The sequence below is a fragment of the Zingiber officinale genome, chromosome 4A, assembly GCF_018446385.1.
Source record: "Zingiber officinale cultivar Zhangliang chromosome 4A, Zo_v1.1, whole genome shotgun sequence".
Lineage (NCBI taxonomy): Eukaryota > Viridiplantae > Streptophyta > Magnoliopsida > Zingiberales > Zingiberaceae > Zingiber > Zingiber officinale.
The window spans coordinates 4,542,442-4,559,220 of NC_055992.1; the positions used below are offsets into that span (position 1 = coordinate 4,542,442).

General features: G+C 38.7%; 3 protein-coding genes across 6 annotated transcripts in view; 1 reads left to right on the plus strand and 2 right to left on the minus strand.

The window, feature by feature from the left end:
- Positions 1–5,442, minus strand: part of LOC121969336 (cleavage stimulation factor subunit 77-like) — a 36,089-nt gene extending 30,647 nt beyond the window's left edge. Inside the window, exons 1-5 of one of the 3 annotated variants that reach the window (XM_042519375.1) lie at positions 5,257–5,439; positions 5,060–5,131; positions 4,827–4,889; positions 3,005–3,114; positions 1,793–1,893 (exon numbers count right to left, since the gene is read on the minus strand). In XM_042519375.1, the coding sequence (XP_042375309.1) occupies positions 1,793–1,893; positions 3,005–3,114; positions 4,827–4,889; positions 5,060–5,131; positions 5,257–5,274 (364 nt within the window). In that variant the 5' untranslated portion in view covers positions 5,275–5,439. Of the gene's footprint in view, positions 1–1,792; positions 1,894–3,004; positions 3,115–4,826; positions 4,890–5,059; positions 5,132–5,256 lie in introns of those variants that run through there. The other 2 variants (XM_042519376.1, XM_042519377.1) reach the window with 2 other exon arrangements.
- A 1,509-nt stretch (positions 5,443–6,951) lies between these two features.
- LOC121969338 (ribosomal RNA small subunit methyltransferase nep-1-like) lies at positions 6,952–10,194 on the plus strand. 2 transcript variants are annotated; one of them, XM_042519379.1, is made up of 7 exons: positions 6,952–7,303; positions 8,595–8,687; positions 9,012–9,156; positions 9,255–9,365; positions 9,446–9,528; positions 9,609–9,666; positions 9,958–10,194. In XM_042519379.1, the coding sequence occupies exons 1-7, from the start codon at positions 7,034–7,036 to the stop codon at positions 10,035–10,037; spliced, it is 840 nt and encodes a 279-aa protein (XP_042375313.1). In that variant the 5' UTR covers positions 6,952–7,033; the 3' UTR covers positions 10,038–10,194. The 2 variants fall into 2 exon arrangements, with proteins under 2 accessions (XP_042375313.1, XP_042375314.1); XM_042519380.1 differs by having other exon boundaries at positions 9,892–10,007.
- A 272-nt stretch (positions 10,195–10,466) lies between these two features.
- Positions 10,467–16,557, minus strand: LOC121969337 (phospholipid-transporting ATPase 1-like). Its single transcript, XM_042519378.1, has 7 exons — positions 14,891–16,557; positions 14,489–14,798; positions 12,581–13,292; positions 12,374–12,497; positions 12,047–12,266; positions 11,081–11,539; positions 10,467–10,958 (listed from the first exon to the last, which is right to left on the minus strand). The coding sequence occupies exons 1-7, from the start codon at positions 16,410–16,412 to the stop codon at positions 10,745–10,747; spliced, it is 3,561 nt and encodes a 1,186-aa protein (XP_042375312.1). The 5' UTR covers positions 16,413–16,557; the 3' UTR covers positions 10,467–10,744.
- Positions 16,558–16,779: the final 222 nt, after the last annotated feature.

Below are 16,779 nucleotides of genomic sequence, written 5' to 3' on the forward strand. Positions count from 1 at the left end.
AGTCTTGATAATAAGTTTCTTAGTCGGGTAGTATATCATTGAGACAATCATCTAAATTGTCAGGGCTATTACAAACCAAGTATTTCTAGTTTTCCTGTAAGGAAATATTGACTCTAGGCTTTATTTGAAATAGGGCATGGACAAGTGGAGGTTGGATTGACGGCTTCAACAGGAGGGGCACTAGCACGCGGCCCAGTGCAAACCTCTGAAGGATAGCCAGAGAGTACAGGAGAGATAATAGGAGTGGAGAGAAAAATAACATAGTCTTTAGTCAAGAGAAGGGCGCGTTCAGGGCAGACCAAAAAATTAAGACCAAGAATGAAAGGGATCGATTTGTGAGGCATAGGCCTGACCCAAAGTTGAGATAAAGTGAGGGGAGCACTGAACACACCACAATTGGTGTAAAATTTAAGATGAACATTCTTAACGAATTTATGACAGCTTAATTGGCGATCATCAAATTGCGTAACCACTATCTAAGAAAGCATGTAGAATCAGTTCATGACTATGAATATTAAGAGTACATTGGACACGAATATCTATGGTTGTGCCTATATTACAAATACTAGGGGTTTGAATGAAGACAAACTCTGTTGATGGAGAATTTTCTGATTCATGTGGGATAAGAATACCCTTACCTTTATCAGGACAAAGGTCCGAAGGATATGGCGTTGGACTAGGTTGAGTATATAAAGAGGAACTGGGCTAGTCCGAAGGTTCAGGAAAGCCTTCCCTTAACATAGCAAGTTCAATTTCCAAAAGGTTGAGATGAGGATAAAGTACAGACTGATAAAGTACAGACACTTACAAGTATAGTACAAGAGGACGTTCAGAGAAAGCGAGAAGGAGAGAGAGGAAGGCTGGGAGCTAAGAGAGTTGAGAGGCTTGCTCTTGTGGATGATCCTTATGGCTACTGGCGAGGAGGTATTTATAGAGAGAAGAAGAAAGGGCTGGAAGATGTCGTGGCAGATAAGCATGCGAGTAAGTGCTGGTAGAGGTCAGGGATGACGTCATTAGTGGCTTCAGTCATCAGTGCTTAGATCTTTTGTTTGATGACGTCATTGCTTCCGTGTCATTAGAGTTCAATCATGTTGATGAGATTTGCTTCTTCGACAGAACTCATGGATGGTGGTAGAGTAGATGTGGAGGCTGCTGAAGTCTGTCTTCGTTGTTTTTCTAACCATGCCAGATTTTTCTTTTGGTAGAATTGGCAGAGGTTTACATGTTCAACGGAGTAAGAGAATGGAAAGAATATCGTTCCAAAAGTTTTTTTTTTAATTCAATGCTTTAAGTTTTAAAATATGTTATAATTAATCATAAAGGTTTGTTATATTCACAAGGGTAAATAAGATAGATAAATCCCTTGTAGATAATCAATCGATTTAACAAAAGTTATCTCCATGAATTTTGTCTCCGTATGAGATTTTGCTGGTCATCTTGCTGCATCATTTACTCTTCTTGTGGTGCATGTTGAAATTTATGGAACTTACAAAGCATGCAAGTGCAACAAGACAATAAGGGTTTATGTATTATAAAAAAGGACAGCCCGGTGCACGAAGCTCCCGCCATGCGGGATCATGGGGAAGGATCCATTGTACGCAATTTTACCCTGCTTTTTGAAAGAGGCTGTTTTTAGGATTCAAACCTGTGACCTTTTGGTCACATGGCAACAACTTTACCGTTGCGCCAAGGCACCCCTTTAGCATGAAATGCAAAAATCATATGAATTGAAATGCAAAACTTTACAGAATTAGAACTTAAAATGAACTCCAAACAAAGTACTTGAATGTACCAACATAATTCAGCATGAAATCAAATGCTTTCCTGGTCTCCTCAAGACCCTCAGTTCCCTTCTTTTCATTTACTTTCCTGATAAAATTGATGTAGCAGCGCCTATGTGTTGAAAAGAAACAGAAACATAATGTCAATAAAAATCCAGAAGAATAGTCTTTACAAAGCTAGATTTAGAGACCAGATATGTGAAAAAGGGAAGAAAATAACATTTACAATGTGACCCCTACCAAATACGATTGCCATGTTTATAGCATGCAAACTTTGACAGAATTAAACATGGTTAAATGAAATTAAGTCTGCGTTGAGTGATCTTAAACATGCAAATGTTTAACAAGCAAGCAAAAATCTCGAGGGAAACAATGAACCCAAGCGCGAACAATGGTGAATAGGAACATGTATGATGTATATTTCTCCTACTAAGGCTTCTTCCTCCTCTTCCATCCCCTACCAGTCGGTGTTAAATAAGTGTTGGAGCAATGATTCATCCAAATATAGCGTTTTCATGTTTTGGCAATGCAATTCAAGTTAGATATTTATATTTGATCTTTTACGTCAAGTGTATGGAACTTATTATGAACTTGATGATTGAAGTGGTCAAAGCTTGGATTAAGAGTTTATGGTGTAGAGAGCTTCAAACTTTTAAAGGTTTGTTTTAGATAGATGGTGTGTTAATCTTTTGATCACCTAGATAGAGACTAAAACTACTTAGAGTTTATCATTTGAAACTTTGCAAGGTGCTCAAGAGTCTGTAATACACTTAAATTGCAAACATATTGTAAGAACTTATATAAATAGATAGAATCATTAAGACTATATATTATCGCTAATATTACATAACAAATATTATTACAAAATAACAGAAAATAATCTAATTCAATAAAAGAAATGATATTTTATCATAAACAAACAGGACATCAAAGGATTTTGTGCTTGTTATAAGGTAGCAAGTTCTATTAGTAACTCACAGAGACTCGTTAAGTAAATTTAAAAAGCAAAAGAAATACTGTAAAAGAGAGAAACAGGATGGCAATACATGGCTATAGCAGACTCATCCTTCATTATTGACTTTCATCAGTCATTGTGGGAAAATCATTAGCAATGAACATGACACCGTGTTTCATTTCTCAAGAAAAATTGGAAACAATAATCATACATTGAATAGTTTTTTTCAATAGTAAAAAGCATATACTTAGAATAGAATAATCATTACCATAGTGAAATTTGAAGGCAGTTCAACAAACACCGACTGAATATCTGTTTTGTAACCTCATCGTTGTGAGTGGTTATGTATGCCTCCACATATTGCTTCCAGTATTTGGCCTGCATATTCAAGAGGAGTAATCAAATTTAATCCAAGTAAAAAGGGGAAATATGAGGTGGTAATTCCAACGACCAGTGTGTTCTGCTAAAAAAGAACAAACTATAAACAATCTTCAACAGCAGTGTTTTGGAGAAGTTAAAAGGGCATCTGTTAATACAAGTGGTATTCCACCATAAGATCTATACTTGTGTATAATCCACTTACAGCTTCATGTGGAAAAATAAGGTCCCTTTGCAGCTCATTCAACTTGAGAACTTTAACCGGATGGTTAATTCACTTTCTTTTTCATTGCATCAGTATCACTTTTGTCCTTGTGATTTGATAAATATCCTTTATTTTAAAATTACACTCTGATGAGGGAACTATCTTGTTATCTTGTCAGATCCGACCACTAGTTAAAATGCTTAAACAAGAATTAATAGCAACACACTCATCTAAGTTTAGTAGTTATATGCTAAACTAAAGTCCTTGCCTCAGTCCTTAACCCTTCATGTTGGACTAAACTAGAATGTCACAGTCCCTTCCAGTAAGACTTGATGTCCTTGTCAAAACCGAAAGTTACGCTCGTAGCATAAAATCATGCTTAATTAGAAACACGTGAGGCCCAATAGTAGCTCTTCCACAACTCTCCACCTAAGGAGTTGTGAACCAGTGAAAAGTATTATGAGTTCCAATAAGTGAACCACTATCATCTAGACTTAAGAATTGGCAGGTAATTAATTTTAACAATTCTCTCATCAAAATGAACTGAGCTCTGAAATCAAAGCAAATCTAATCCTAGGCATAGCAAAATGTTTGGGAAGATATATTTGCGTGATATCAATTCTCTCATCTAGTGGGATGCTACAAATTGTATGAAATCAACCTACTCCTAGGCACAGTGGCACCATTGAAAATTGTTACTTGTGTGATGAGGAAGCCATCATTAGGCCTCACATGATGTCCACTGGGAATGGTTCTAGGGAATGAATAATGAAGCTGACACTTTATTTTAGTTCGAAATGGAGTGTTATGGATTAATGAAAAGATTAAATTGAGTTTCAACATTTCAGGACAATCAGCCTTTGAAAGTTAATGGACTGATTCTCTAATATGGATTATTTTTCTGCTCCATGAGACTTCAAAATCAATGTTAAAATACTGTTATCAATTTGACAAATTGACAAGTTGTGGGTCTTAAGTTGAATTTGATCTCAATTATGATGGGTTCAAGCTTCAATCAGTTTCCAACTTGGATTATGTTAATTCATATATAAGCTTATTGAAAGTAGCACTTTAGTTAAATACCAACTCAGGCCAAGTTTAAGAATTGGAAAGCTGCTTAGCTAGGATTTGTTGTCATGATCCTGGGTTAAGCTTTATAAATACTTAAACAAGTACAATAAAGTTCAGTGTTATCGAACCGTGCTGAGTTCAAACAAGAATTTTGCTGTTAAATCAAATTTGAGCTAGATAAAACTTTGTCAAGCCAAACCTAAGATAAAGATAGATTTCCTTCAGCTCATTTGCAACCAACTTAGTTTTACCTACATGAAAGTTATTACATCCCATATAGACCCATTATTACTTTTTAATAACAGGATCTTTGTCGTGTACTTTTATGCAATTACTTTGGCAATACCATGTCAATTTCAACTAGCCATTGCCAATTCCAACAATTTCTTGTGAAATGAAATTAAAATAAACAGAATAATTCAAGACAAACACTTACAGCTGTAGGAAACGTAGAAAGAAGTTGCTCGTAGATTGGAGTTGCCTCAGCGATAGAGAGAAGCTACAAAAACCAAAAAGAACAGTTGAGAAACATTCAAACCCTCATCAAGCATGTTGCAACTCCGTCTGAATTGATAATACTAGTACAAAATCACGATATCTTGATTTCACTGAGAGTCTTCTGTCATCATTATTAACAAAAATACAACTTTGATGCGAATTGACTCTCACCTGAGCCTCGTTCGCAAGGATCTCGGCAGCTTCAACGTTGTATATGTCGGTAGTTGTGCCATCATCACCTTTCTTCCGAAAATGAGAATCGCAGTAAGAAACCCAGGGAAAAAGCCGAGAAGACAAAACGCTTCCCAGTCACTAAAACTGGACGGCAGAGCACAGAGCATAATACACCTACAAAATCATGAACTTGCCTTGGGTTCCTCGGACATCCTCCTTCGCTCCTATCGACTACAGCTGACTCCACCAAGCCCTCAATTCAAAGAGGGCAGGAGAAGGTAGCGTGAGAAAGCTAGATTTCCGTGCAAAGATCAAACGATCGAAACCTAATGGGCGCAGCCGATGAAAAGGGCGGAGAAGAAATCATGCAAGTGACCTAAGTGCGTTTGTGGACTTATTTTTATCAAATTCAAATAATTAATTAATAATTTTTATAACATATATTAATATAAATGAATTATATATTAATTTTTTAAAAAAAAATAAACTTTAACTTCAGGAATTGTTGAGCTGTTTGTGGTGATCAAATTCCTTTTCTTTTTTTTTTTTGTTTATTTTGATTAATATATTTTTAAAGCCAATTAAGTGATAATATGTCTAAATTTTTAAATCCACATATATTTTAGAGACTAGTAAATTTAAAATAAACATTGGTGTTTACATACTAATCCAAGTAATATAATTGAGAAATGATTAAATTTAAAATAGAAATTATTTTAAAAAGCTTGATTTAATTTTCTTTTTAATAAAAACATTATTTGCTTATAAAATGATATAAGTAAATTGATCTGATGTAAAGGTCTACCCCTCAAATGGTCATGACCACAGTGAAAGTCAAAGTCTAAGCGATTGATGTCCATGTGTCGTTGGTCGGTCAGACAACTCACTCGTCCGACAGGGACAAAAAAGTACCGATCAGATATCACCATAGCTCGGTCAGACACCAAGCTTCTGACGCTCAAAACAAGACATACGTTGAGCGATCAGCTCAATCGGACTTACATCAAATTTCAGAACCGGTAAAAAAGGATCATAGCACGACAATAGAGCTCTGGCAGTGGATGTTGGTCAAGCGACCACTCCGCTCGCCCAAAGAACTAGACCACCCGAACGGCTAAGGGTTGGGCGAGCGACTTCCCGCTTAGTCCACTAAGAGACAAAAGGAGGATCAGCCGATATCCTCGTGGGAACTCGTGCCACCAACAGACGGTATGGTTGGCGGCATGGACAGTAGAGAATTGTACGACGAAAACTTCTATTGTCATGTCAGAGATATATTCGGGTCATTGAGGTATGGTGTCAGTGACGCTTTCTTGACATGTCTTTTCAAGGTAAGCTTTGAGAAGCATGCGCACCTCGAGGAGCATGCACGCGAGCCTTCGGAGCCCTATATAAAGGATCCCAAGCTTCAATGGAGGAATGAATACTTTATTGTAGCTATTGTTACTCTGCTTCCTCGCTTATACATCGCCGGAGATTGACTTGAGCGTCGGAAAGTCATCATCGGGGAACCCCTCCCTGACTTGCCACTGACGCTGTTATGATTGCAAGTCTCTCTGACTCAAAATTCACCAATAGTCAACAAAAATACTACACCCTCAACATTCATAGCCTCGACTCTTGGACGCGATGATAAATTATTTAACATCATTAATTTGTTTTCTAATTCTTTGATCGTTTCGATATTTGGTGAAACGCTTTGTCAAATAAAATAATTTAATTGATTTTTTACAATTTATTTTTTTTAGAAAGTTATGTGTGAATTTAAAAAGTTGGAGGTGTATTTGAAATTTCAAAACTATAAGGGTGCGATTTAACGAATTTTACCATTTTTATTTCTTTTTTTAAAAAAGATTAAAATAAATAAATAAATAACATCGTTCGCCCTAGTTAGACAATCTCCCTACTGGATTTCGAACCCGTCGTCGGTTTCTTTTCTTCCAGACTGCACCCAGCCGCCGCCGAGCAGAGATGGTTCGGCCCTACGCAGTGAAGGGGAGGAAACTCAAGAGAAGGAGAGTCGAAGAACCATCGCCGACCGAGGAGGAGATGGTAGAAGACGTCTCCGACGAGGGAGAAAGGGAGACTGGAGTCGAGGTAGAGGAGGACGAGAGGCGGGCGGAGGAGGCTTTGGACAAGACTCCTGTCCTCCCTATCACCGGGCCTGTCGACAGAGCCAAGCGGCCGGGGGTCATATTCGTTCTCGAAAAGGCTTGTCTGGAGGTCGGAAAAGTCGGAAAGGTACCCCCGTTAATTTTTTTTTTTCGTACTTCGTATCGACACCGCTACGTCATCAGCGTGTAGAGATTTGAGACGGATTGTCATGTACATGCTGAATAACGAATAGGCGTTTGCAAATTTTTTTCGCTGAAAATTTGTATATTATAGCTTATTCTTGTTGGATTCGAGCAGATTAATGAGTTTGTTATTGTGAAAGAGGAACTGATCGTCTTCCACCTACACATATGTTTACACAAACTGATTACAAGAGGCCGTGATCACCCAGGCTCACATGCTGTCTTCTCTCCCACTTAGGCATGTCTTTGCACAATTTTTTTGCAAGAGTTTGTATGGTAGATCACATGTCTTTACACAAACTGATTACATGTATGCTAGGACTCTATAGAATTACATGTTCACACTTAGGCTGCAGATTATATTGCATGGATGTTCATTGATCACTCTGGGTTTGTGCTACACAGAGATATGTGCTCTTAAATGAGATTAGTTTGGTAGGTACTCCATCCGGCTTATTACAGGAAAGAATTACTCTCCCTGTAAGTAGTTGAGACTTAGCAAATACTAGATCCCAAGGAAAATAATAAAATCCACATTAATGTTATCTAACAAGGCAACAAGTGATTATGAAAGATAACCAGAAGGAATCTACTTTAGCATGTACTGGTTTACCAGGGAACGTGGGCTCAAAGTTCACTGTGTGTGCAAGAGAGAGCAAAATTGATGAGCAAAAGCAATTTGTTTGTTAAATTTATTCTAGATTTATCATCTTTGAATTTCAATCCAAATACTAATGCTTTAACTGATAACAAGAAGAAAATTATATTGAGAACGTGTCATTATGAAAGAAAAAAAATAAGGAAGCTTCCAAAAGATGATGAAGGATATGAATAAAGTAATGCAGATATAAATAAAATTAATTATGAAAACTAGGAATCATTGAATATGCTGATTCTTTTTAGGTGTGGCCTCATGCCACCCATGTATAATTATAAGTTCCACGTCATTTCATCATTTAGGTTCTCTTTCTATCTTCAGCTTCATGTGGCGTGGGAATTTACTCTCTGTTTTTCACTGAAACAACCAGGGGTGGATTAGCATATTTTAATTTATGACAAACAATTTTCTTACACACTAATTAGATTGGTTTACCTCTTTTCCCCTTCCACAAAAAGTTGGTATGATTTTTTTATACAAAGTTATGAAATAAAAGAATTGCATCACAGATGTCTTCTATTAAGCAGCCATTGTATCTCTTACTCCGTTTGCTTAAGAAACTTTTGCTTGTATACAGAATTTTCAAATTCTGAACTCAGATGACCATACAAATTATTTGAAGAAACAGAATCGCAACCCTGCTGATTATAGACCAGACATCATTCACCAGGTTAGTTGATTTGATTGTTAGATGTTTCTGCATTTCTTTTCCTGTTTCGATTTCTCCTTCATATTTTGCCATGAATATTATTGTCTTATTGACTCTTATATCATCGTTTGTCTTTGTTTCCCATATGAATGTGCTTACAACTATGTCAAATTATATTGGCGTCTTGTGGTTCATGAAATCTTTCAGAATTTGTGAACTCATACAATCCTAAATCAAAAACTCTAGCCATCTAGCAGTCATGAAATGCCTATTTACATTAAAAGTTCTCCTTGAAGAGTTTCTGGTTGTACTTGAAAATTGACATGCGGGCATACTCTTATTCAGGCCCTTCTTGCAATATTTGATAGTCCCTTAGCCAAGGCCGGTAGGTTGCAAGCTATTTATGTGAAAACAGAGAAAGGAGTTCTTTTTGAAATTAAACCACATGTTCGTATACCGAGGACCTTCAAGCGCTTTTGTGGTCTTATGTGTAAGTACATAGATCTTCCTTTGTGTTGCTTCCAATATTTGTATATTTGATTCCACTAGTATAATTGTGGAAGTACTTGCATCGTGTGACTGCTGCAGCACAATTGTTACAAAAGTTAAGCATAACAGCTGTTGGGAAGCGTGAGAAACTCCTTAACGTTATAAAAAACCCAGTGACTCGTCACTTGCCTGTCAATTCCAAGAAAATAGGTGATAAATTTTTCCTATTTTTTTCCTTTTAAATTCCTTATGTAAACTGCTTCTTGATTGCTAATTTTTCGATTTTGCAGGTCTCTCTTATAGTTCAGACAAGTTGGTTAACTTATCCAATTATGTTGCTACTGCTAGTGATGATGCTCCGCTTGTTTTTGTGGTATTTATAAATACACGAGATTTTCTTAATTCTATGGTTGAGCCTTTTATCATCGAATGACTGACAATATAACTTTTCAGGTTGGCGCAATGGCTCATGGAGCAATCAGTAAGGAATACATTGATGATTTTGTATCCAGTAAGCCTCTGGTCAATCTACTATATTGTTTGCAACATTATATGATTTATTTCAATTTTCTTGTCAGTCTAAAATATTGATGCACTATTATTTTAATATGTCAACTCGTTGCATCAAGGGTAATAATAAACGATTGTTCCAGTTGGTTGCCCCATGCTGTACTAAGTTTAGCCCTTTGTTCCTTGTGAACAATTAATTTTGAATTGTAACTTAACATGTTTCTAGGTCATTAACCTCCATTGCACCAGTGGCTCTGGTTGCTAAAGACTATTGTTGCTGTGTGTTTTTCAGTATCAGAATACCCCTTGAGCGCGGCGTGCTGTTTGAACAGGATTTGCAGTGCATTTGAGCAAAAATGGAAGATCACATAAACGTTACGTGATTGTTTTATTCTAGTTAGCCATCGTAGGCGACATGTTCTGTAATTTCAATTAGCAAGCTTGCAATTGCTGAAGTATTCACCACTGTTTGTACGATAAGAGCTTATTGTTATTCTTAATTTTTGCTGTCCGATGCTTGTTCCTTCAACTCTTCTATCAACAATTTTGATACATTTACATGTAGTTCGCTATTACATGTTGCATTGTACGATTTCTTGATAACAAAAATATTTATCTAATTATTCATCGAACAAAAATCACAAGTCGTGTTGAATGTTGAGGTTGTGTGAGGACGGCAACAGAAATGCTATTATTTCAACCAGTTAAATTGTAGAGTTTTGCAGGATACCAACAGTGGTGAACAATATTTTCAGTTCTACTTAATCTTTGCAAAGAACAATAGATACACAGGTAGTCATATGATGAAAAAGTACACAATGAGTAAAAAATGCTCTATTTTTACACTTACCATAAGAACTCACAAGAAAGGGAAAACCCCCCCTCTTAGGGTGTATACATACACTACACGTATTCTGCAATGCCATTTAATTTAAACTCTTTGTGAAAAAAAAAAAAGAAGTAACTTTGGCTAAATGAGCAAATCGTCGGCGAGAAAGCCTGACTGTTAGCTGAAAGAATAGACTAATATACATAATAAACAAAAGAAAACTAAACGAGAAGAAAAATTGTTGAGCGCGTCATAACTGAAGCGTTGAGAATCTGTTCATTTGAATTTCCATAGTCGCTGCATTCATTCTCCGAAACTTGTCCATCTCTCTAGCAATTTGAATGTCGCTCGGCATTAAGTACTCTTTCAATGCCTTTACTGAAAAATGGGGAAGCATCCCTGCTACTATTACGCCGAGTAAGCACAACCAAAATAATCCTGTCCCCATTATCTTGAAGATGGCCCTGCCATGGAAATTAAGCCAAAGTTGAGCATTCTGCATTCCGAAAAGAAACTACCGCCTTCTATTAATTTTCTTATAGTGCACTAGAAGTTTGTGTAATTGTATCAAAATGCAAAGGCATACCAGTAACCAGGTAGCGTCCAAATGCAGTCGATTATGATGACACATATAAGTGTTGCAACAATGCAGCCCCATACAGCTACATGAGTGATCCAGTACCATCGAAACACATCAGTGGCCAAGTGAATGTTTACGAGAATAACTACAGCAAGGATCCACAAGTCTCCGAGGCTGGATCCATCAACGGTACTTTGCCTGTATGCAAGATATGGGATGTAGAATGTGGCAACACTTTGCCAAACTGCATCCATCATAGTGAGGGTAAATAACTTCAGATTGTATCTTTCATCCCTCTGACCTGACCTATAGAGTTGGGGATATTTCATCAATGTCTTCCTGCTAAGATCTTTGTCGAGCACTCCGACGACTATTGTGGGAAGAGCGGTGTAAACTATGGAATATAAGACGGTGCTCCACTCTGTTATTGCAGTTGTCAAGGTATAAGCAGTGTATAGCACATACCTGTGTCCAGAAGCCATCTGTTAGGTATAGTATATGAAATGATGTAGAACAATATATTATGGTGAGGAGACAGCACAATGAAAGCTAGTATAAAAAACATGATGTTGTTTCATTCCACACCTAGAAATAAAATGACTATTAGGTCATTGAACTGATATTTTGTTTTTTTTTCAACTAGCAATTTTTCATTTTGTCCTATATTATTATTATTATTATTATTTTGAGATCATTGACTTTTCCACCTTTGGAAATTATTTTACTGAACAAAGTTATGTATATTGTCCACATTTGACATTTGTTGCTTGGCAGGGGTGGAACAACATGGTTCACGGGTAAGAAATCTATCAAAGTTTGAAAACTCTTTGAAGGATACTCTTTGAATTTCTTTTATATGGATATGATCGAACTTGCTAGTTGCATCATTTTGCTAAAATATCAAGTCAAAAGGTAAAATTTCAATGAGAAAAACTCTATATCCAATGAGTGGAAGTGCGGAGAAATATTTACCAGAATAAGATGAAGACAAATACAGCATTTCTGTAGAAGTTGTACAAGATCATGTAGGCCATTCTCTGGTAATTCCAATGTCCATGGACCAACAAAAGAGGCACTAAAAATCTAAACTGTCCCATGGCAAAATCTGATGCCATAACAGCTTGTCTTCCCTCTTGGCCACTTATTCCAATGCCAACATCAGCCGTTTGGATCATAGAGACATCATTTGCACCTGATATCATACAATTGTAAGTTTGCCAATGAGTCGATATTAAATTTTCTTAATCTTGTTATCCAAATTATAGACAAGAAGAAACAGATATCTATGAGAAACTTTACCATCTCCTATTGCAAGGGTCATGTCTTCTGTCCGACTCTTTATGAGAGAAACAATTCCAGCCTTCTGCAATGGAGCCACACGGCAGCACAACACCACATCACATGCTGTGGCCACCTTAAACAGCTGCACCAGTGAGAATAAACAACATGAATCACACAAAAGCTTTGGAAAGAACTTTGATTAGTCAAGAGAATCTGTTGTTTTACCTCTTCTTCTAATTTTGTCTTCAAAATGTAGACAAGGCTAATACCATCAATGATCAAAGCCATTGAAACTTTAGTAGATCCTGTGCCTGTTAATGCATTTTCAAAAGGGTCAGGTGATATTACTGCAAATTTTCTGTACATGGCAACTGCATCTTGTAGCTTGTTTCTACAAGATTCTTCAGAATTGCAGTTTATCACAATCTGAGTCATTGCCTCTGTTAGAAGTTTGCAAGAAAATCCAATAGAAATGGCAGTTTCTTGCTTATCCCCGGTCAAGACCCAGACTTTGATGCCTGCTTGTCTCATAGATTCTATGGCTTCTGGTACACCCTCTTGCAGCTTATCCTCAATTCCAGAAGCTCCTAAAATGTGGAGCTCTCTTTCAACATTAGAAGCAACAGCTCGTAGTAATTTTCCTCTACCCATCAATGATGTATTTGCATTCTCATAGGCAGACTGCCACTCTTCAAACTCTTTCCTACTTAATTCACGCATGCCCACGACAAGTGTCCTCAGCCCCAAAGATGAATATGCATGAAGGTTTGCCTTAGTTGCATCAATCATGCTCAAATCCACCTTATTCTGGATAATACCAAACATAGAATTGTCTGCACCTTTCACAAACAGATTTATTGTCTTATCAGGGCCGCATACTATAACTGACATCCTCTTCCTATCACTATCAAACTCGTGAAGGCCCAGAACATCGTATCTGCATTCAAATTATCAGCAATTAAAGTATTTTTAGAAAGATAACGAGTATTTGAAAATGTCATCAGCATACAACTAATGCAAGAAATGGTTTAGTCTTGCAAGTCAAACTCTTCACCTTCCATACTTTAAGATCAGTTTGATAAGAAGTTTTCAAACCTGCTTTCAAGTTTTGTGATGCATAGATTGATACTCAGAAGACTTAAATCCATGTTCCAGTGAGCAAAAAGGATTAAAAATCATGTCACTGACATTAGATTTTAGCATTTTTTTAATCTCTGCCAATAGGAATTTAGTGGCGCAAAATGGAAGGTCGTGAGACTCCTAAGTTAAAATACAACTAGATTTCTCTTTAGAGGTTTGGTGTACTATGGAAAACTGCTCCTGGTTTCTTTTACTTAATTGTGTATTATGATATTTTCTGTCCCTGGAACATTAGCTAAAGTCAGTATTTATCACTATAAAAGGGCAGCCCGGTGCACGAAGCTCCCGCTATGCGGGGTCCCGGGGAAGGATCCATTGTACGCAGTTTTACCCTACTTTTTGCAAGAGACTGTTTACAGGATTCGAACCTGTGACCTTTTGGTCACAAAGCAACAACTTTACCGTTGCGCCAAGACTCCTCTTCAGTATTTATCACTATAATGAATTTTATTTGTAGTAATTCCAGACAAGCAAACAAACATAAACAAATTAAATGATTAGAAGATAACTAGTATGTTGATACAATAGTAGTTCCATACTTCCATAAGAAGAAAACTAGCTGAGCCAAAAAAGATACTTGAAATGGTAGAACCCCATTACAACTGCAGCATGTAACATTAAATGCCCTTGAAGATATTAACTAATTTGAAGTAATAATTCTATCATCAGTTCTTTTAAGTAGGCAAGAATCAGGATTGCTGTTTTATCAGCCGTTGTAGTAGGCAACAGATATGATCCCACTACATGTCTTGCTGTTTTATCAGCCAATGCAGTAGGCAAGATTGCATCTTTTTAGGGCAACAAGAACCAGAACAACAGAGGTAAAAAAAAAGTTCAGCATAGTTACAACTTAAGGCATATACTAATATTTTTAAATTTCACCATGCTAAGTGAACAAGGGATAGTGTTATTCTCAGCTAATGCTGTAGATGTGTATTCATCCAAGTTTGCAAAGATTAGCAATTCATTCACACAAAAATGGTAGAAGAGTACCTTTGTCTATTTCCAAGGATATCAATAATTATGTGGCCAGAAGTGCGCTCGATAAGCACAAACCCATATGAAGCAGCCGCATAAGCAAGTGCCTGTTCATCAGGAGATTCACCTTGATAATCTATCAACTTCTGTTTAGGGTCTGATGTATCCACAACCAATGGGACAATAGTATTGCAGCATGCCAAAGCGAGGAAGAACTCTCGAGCTCGCTTTCCTTGCTCAGTATCTCCTTTGTTTTTCAGTAATCTAACTAATTCAGGATCTGTCTTAACTGACATCTTTGGCTTCAAAATATGTTTGCCAGCGGCTACAAAAAAAAAGACAAAGAGAATTATATTATATCAATCACGCGGTAGTACGAAATCACAAATTCACAAGTTATGAAAATAGATATCCTACCTAAGATATAATGTGCTTCACCATTATCACGAGAAGACACTCTCCCTCCACTGTAATCTACCCCTCGAATGCTAGCGCATTGAAACTCCATCTTGTTCTCAGTCAAAGTTCCCGTCTTGTCTGAGAACACATACTTGATCTGCCCAAGGTCCTCATTGATGTTCAGAGCCCTACACTGAAATCTAGAGTTTGAGCTCTCATCGTACAAATTGGCATCGCGGACCATGAAATAGGCCTGCCCAAGCCTGACCAATTCCATTGATATGTAGAGCGAAATTGGAATCATGATCTGGAATACAATCACCGACATCAGGAACGCAAAGAAGACCTGCGTGCCAATCCCAGAGTAGTTGTACTTCTTGTCATCCCCATCAGAATAATCCCTCTTCCTAAAGAATTGCGCCAACTCCAAATCATCAGAATGGTTTCCCAACCAAATCCCGTTGCAGATTGCCACCACCGAGCACAGAGCAATCAAGATGGCAGAGAGCAGCAGAGTCTCCCTGTTCATTCGGGTCTCCAGTCTGCTACGCTTCGAAGGCGCCCCTGAGCTATTGAGCATGACCTTGGTCTCGCTTCCGGTGTACACCGCGACCCCGATCACCCACGCCGTGTTCTTGAGCTCGCATCCGCGGAGGATAATGTTAGCCGGACCAAGCGATACCCGCTTGCCGTCGACTTCCATATTCCCGAGAAACCCGTAGATGTTACGGTTGGGCTGCTCGCAGCGGATGACGCCTGCGGAGTCGACCGGGTGGTCTTCGCCGGGAGGGCGGGCCATGGTCTCCTGCTTGGCGTAGCGCGTTTTGAGGTTGGACTCGCCGTCGAGGTTGATGGTCTGGATGTAGGCAACTCCGGTGGGATCGCTGGTTGCGAGGAGGACCATGTCACAGGGGATGCTCTCGTTGGCGAGTACCTTGAGGACTTCGCCGACGCGGGCCTCCTTCCATCTCTTGGAGAGGAATCGGCCGGATTGAGGGTCGAGCACCGAGGCAGCGCGGTTGTTCTCGATGCGGTCAGATCGGTGGCGGCGCCAGTCCTCGTAGGCGTCCTTGACGGCGGTGACGAGTAGAACGAAAGCGAGGGGGAGAGCGGAGGCTCCGCGGCCGAAGACAGCGAGCTGGGGGAGCTGGTTGAGGATGACAATGGCGAGGAAGTAGATGTAGGACAGGCGGCGGAACTGCTCGAAGAGGTTGCGTGGGAGGAAGGTAATGGGGGAGTACTTGGCGGTGCGGATGGAGTTCCTCGGGATCTCGAATCGGGGGTCGGACCCCCCGGGGTCGCCGATGAAGACGATGCGGGAGTTGGAGTCCGCAAGCTCGCGCTGCGAGGAGGCGAGGCGCTCCGTCTCGGTGCGGGAGAGGTGCCGGACGTGAGCAGGGTTTGGGAATCCGTCGCGAGAAGCCGCGGAGGCCGAGGATTTTCGCCGGTGGTGGCGGCCGGAGGAAGGGAGAGGAGCTAGAGACCGTTCCTCTTCCTCCTCCTCCTCCTCCCGTGAAATGGTTAAGCCATCGCCGACCATTCTCGCTCCTCTTCCTTCTCGATTCAACCTTTTAGGGCGAGATCGGAATCGCCAAAAGTATTTAACAGTCGGATCGATCGAGGAGGAACAAGAAGAAGCAGACTTCGTCTTCGGCGAAGGAGCTACAAAGTCAATGCCGATGGCTGAAGAAAAATAAAAACGGAGTTTCTTTTTTCTATAAAAGTTTTAAATCTTTTATTATTTCGTTAAAAAGACAAAAAGATTAAATGTGGTGCTAAATGATTAAATTACGGTTCGTTAATGATCGTTTCATTCATTATTATAAGGGCGGAGAAGGCAAAGTTTTGGTGAGGTGAAAGTAAAAAATTAAAAAAATAATAATAGAAAATTTTCTATTGATCATCAA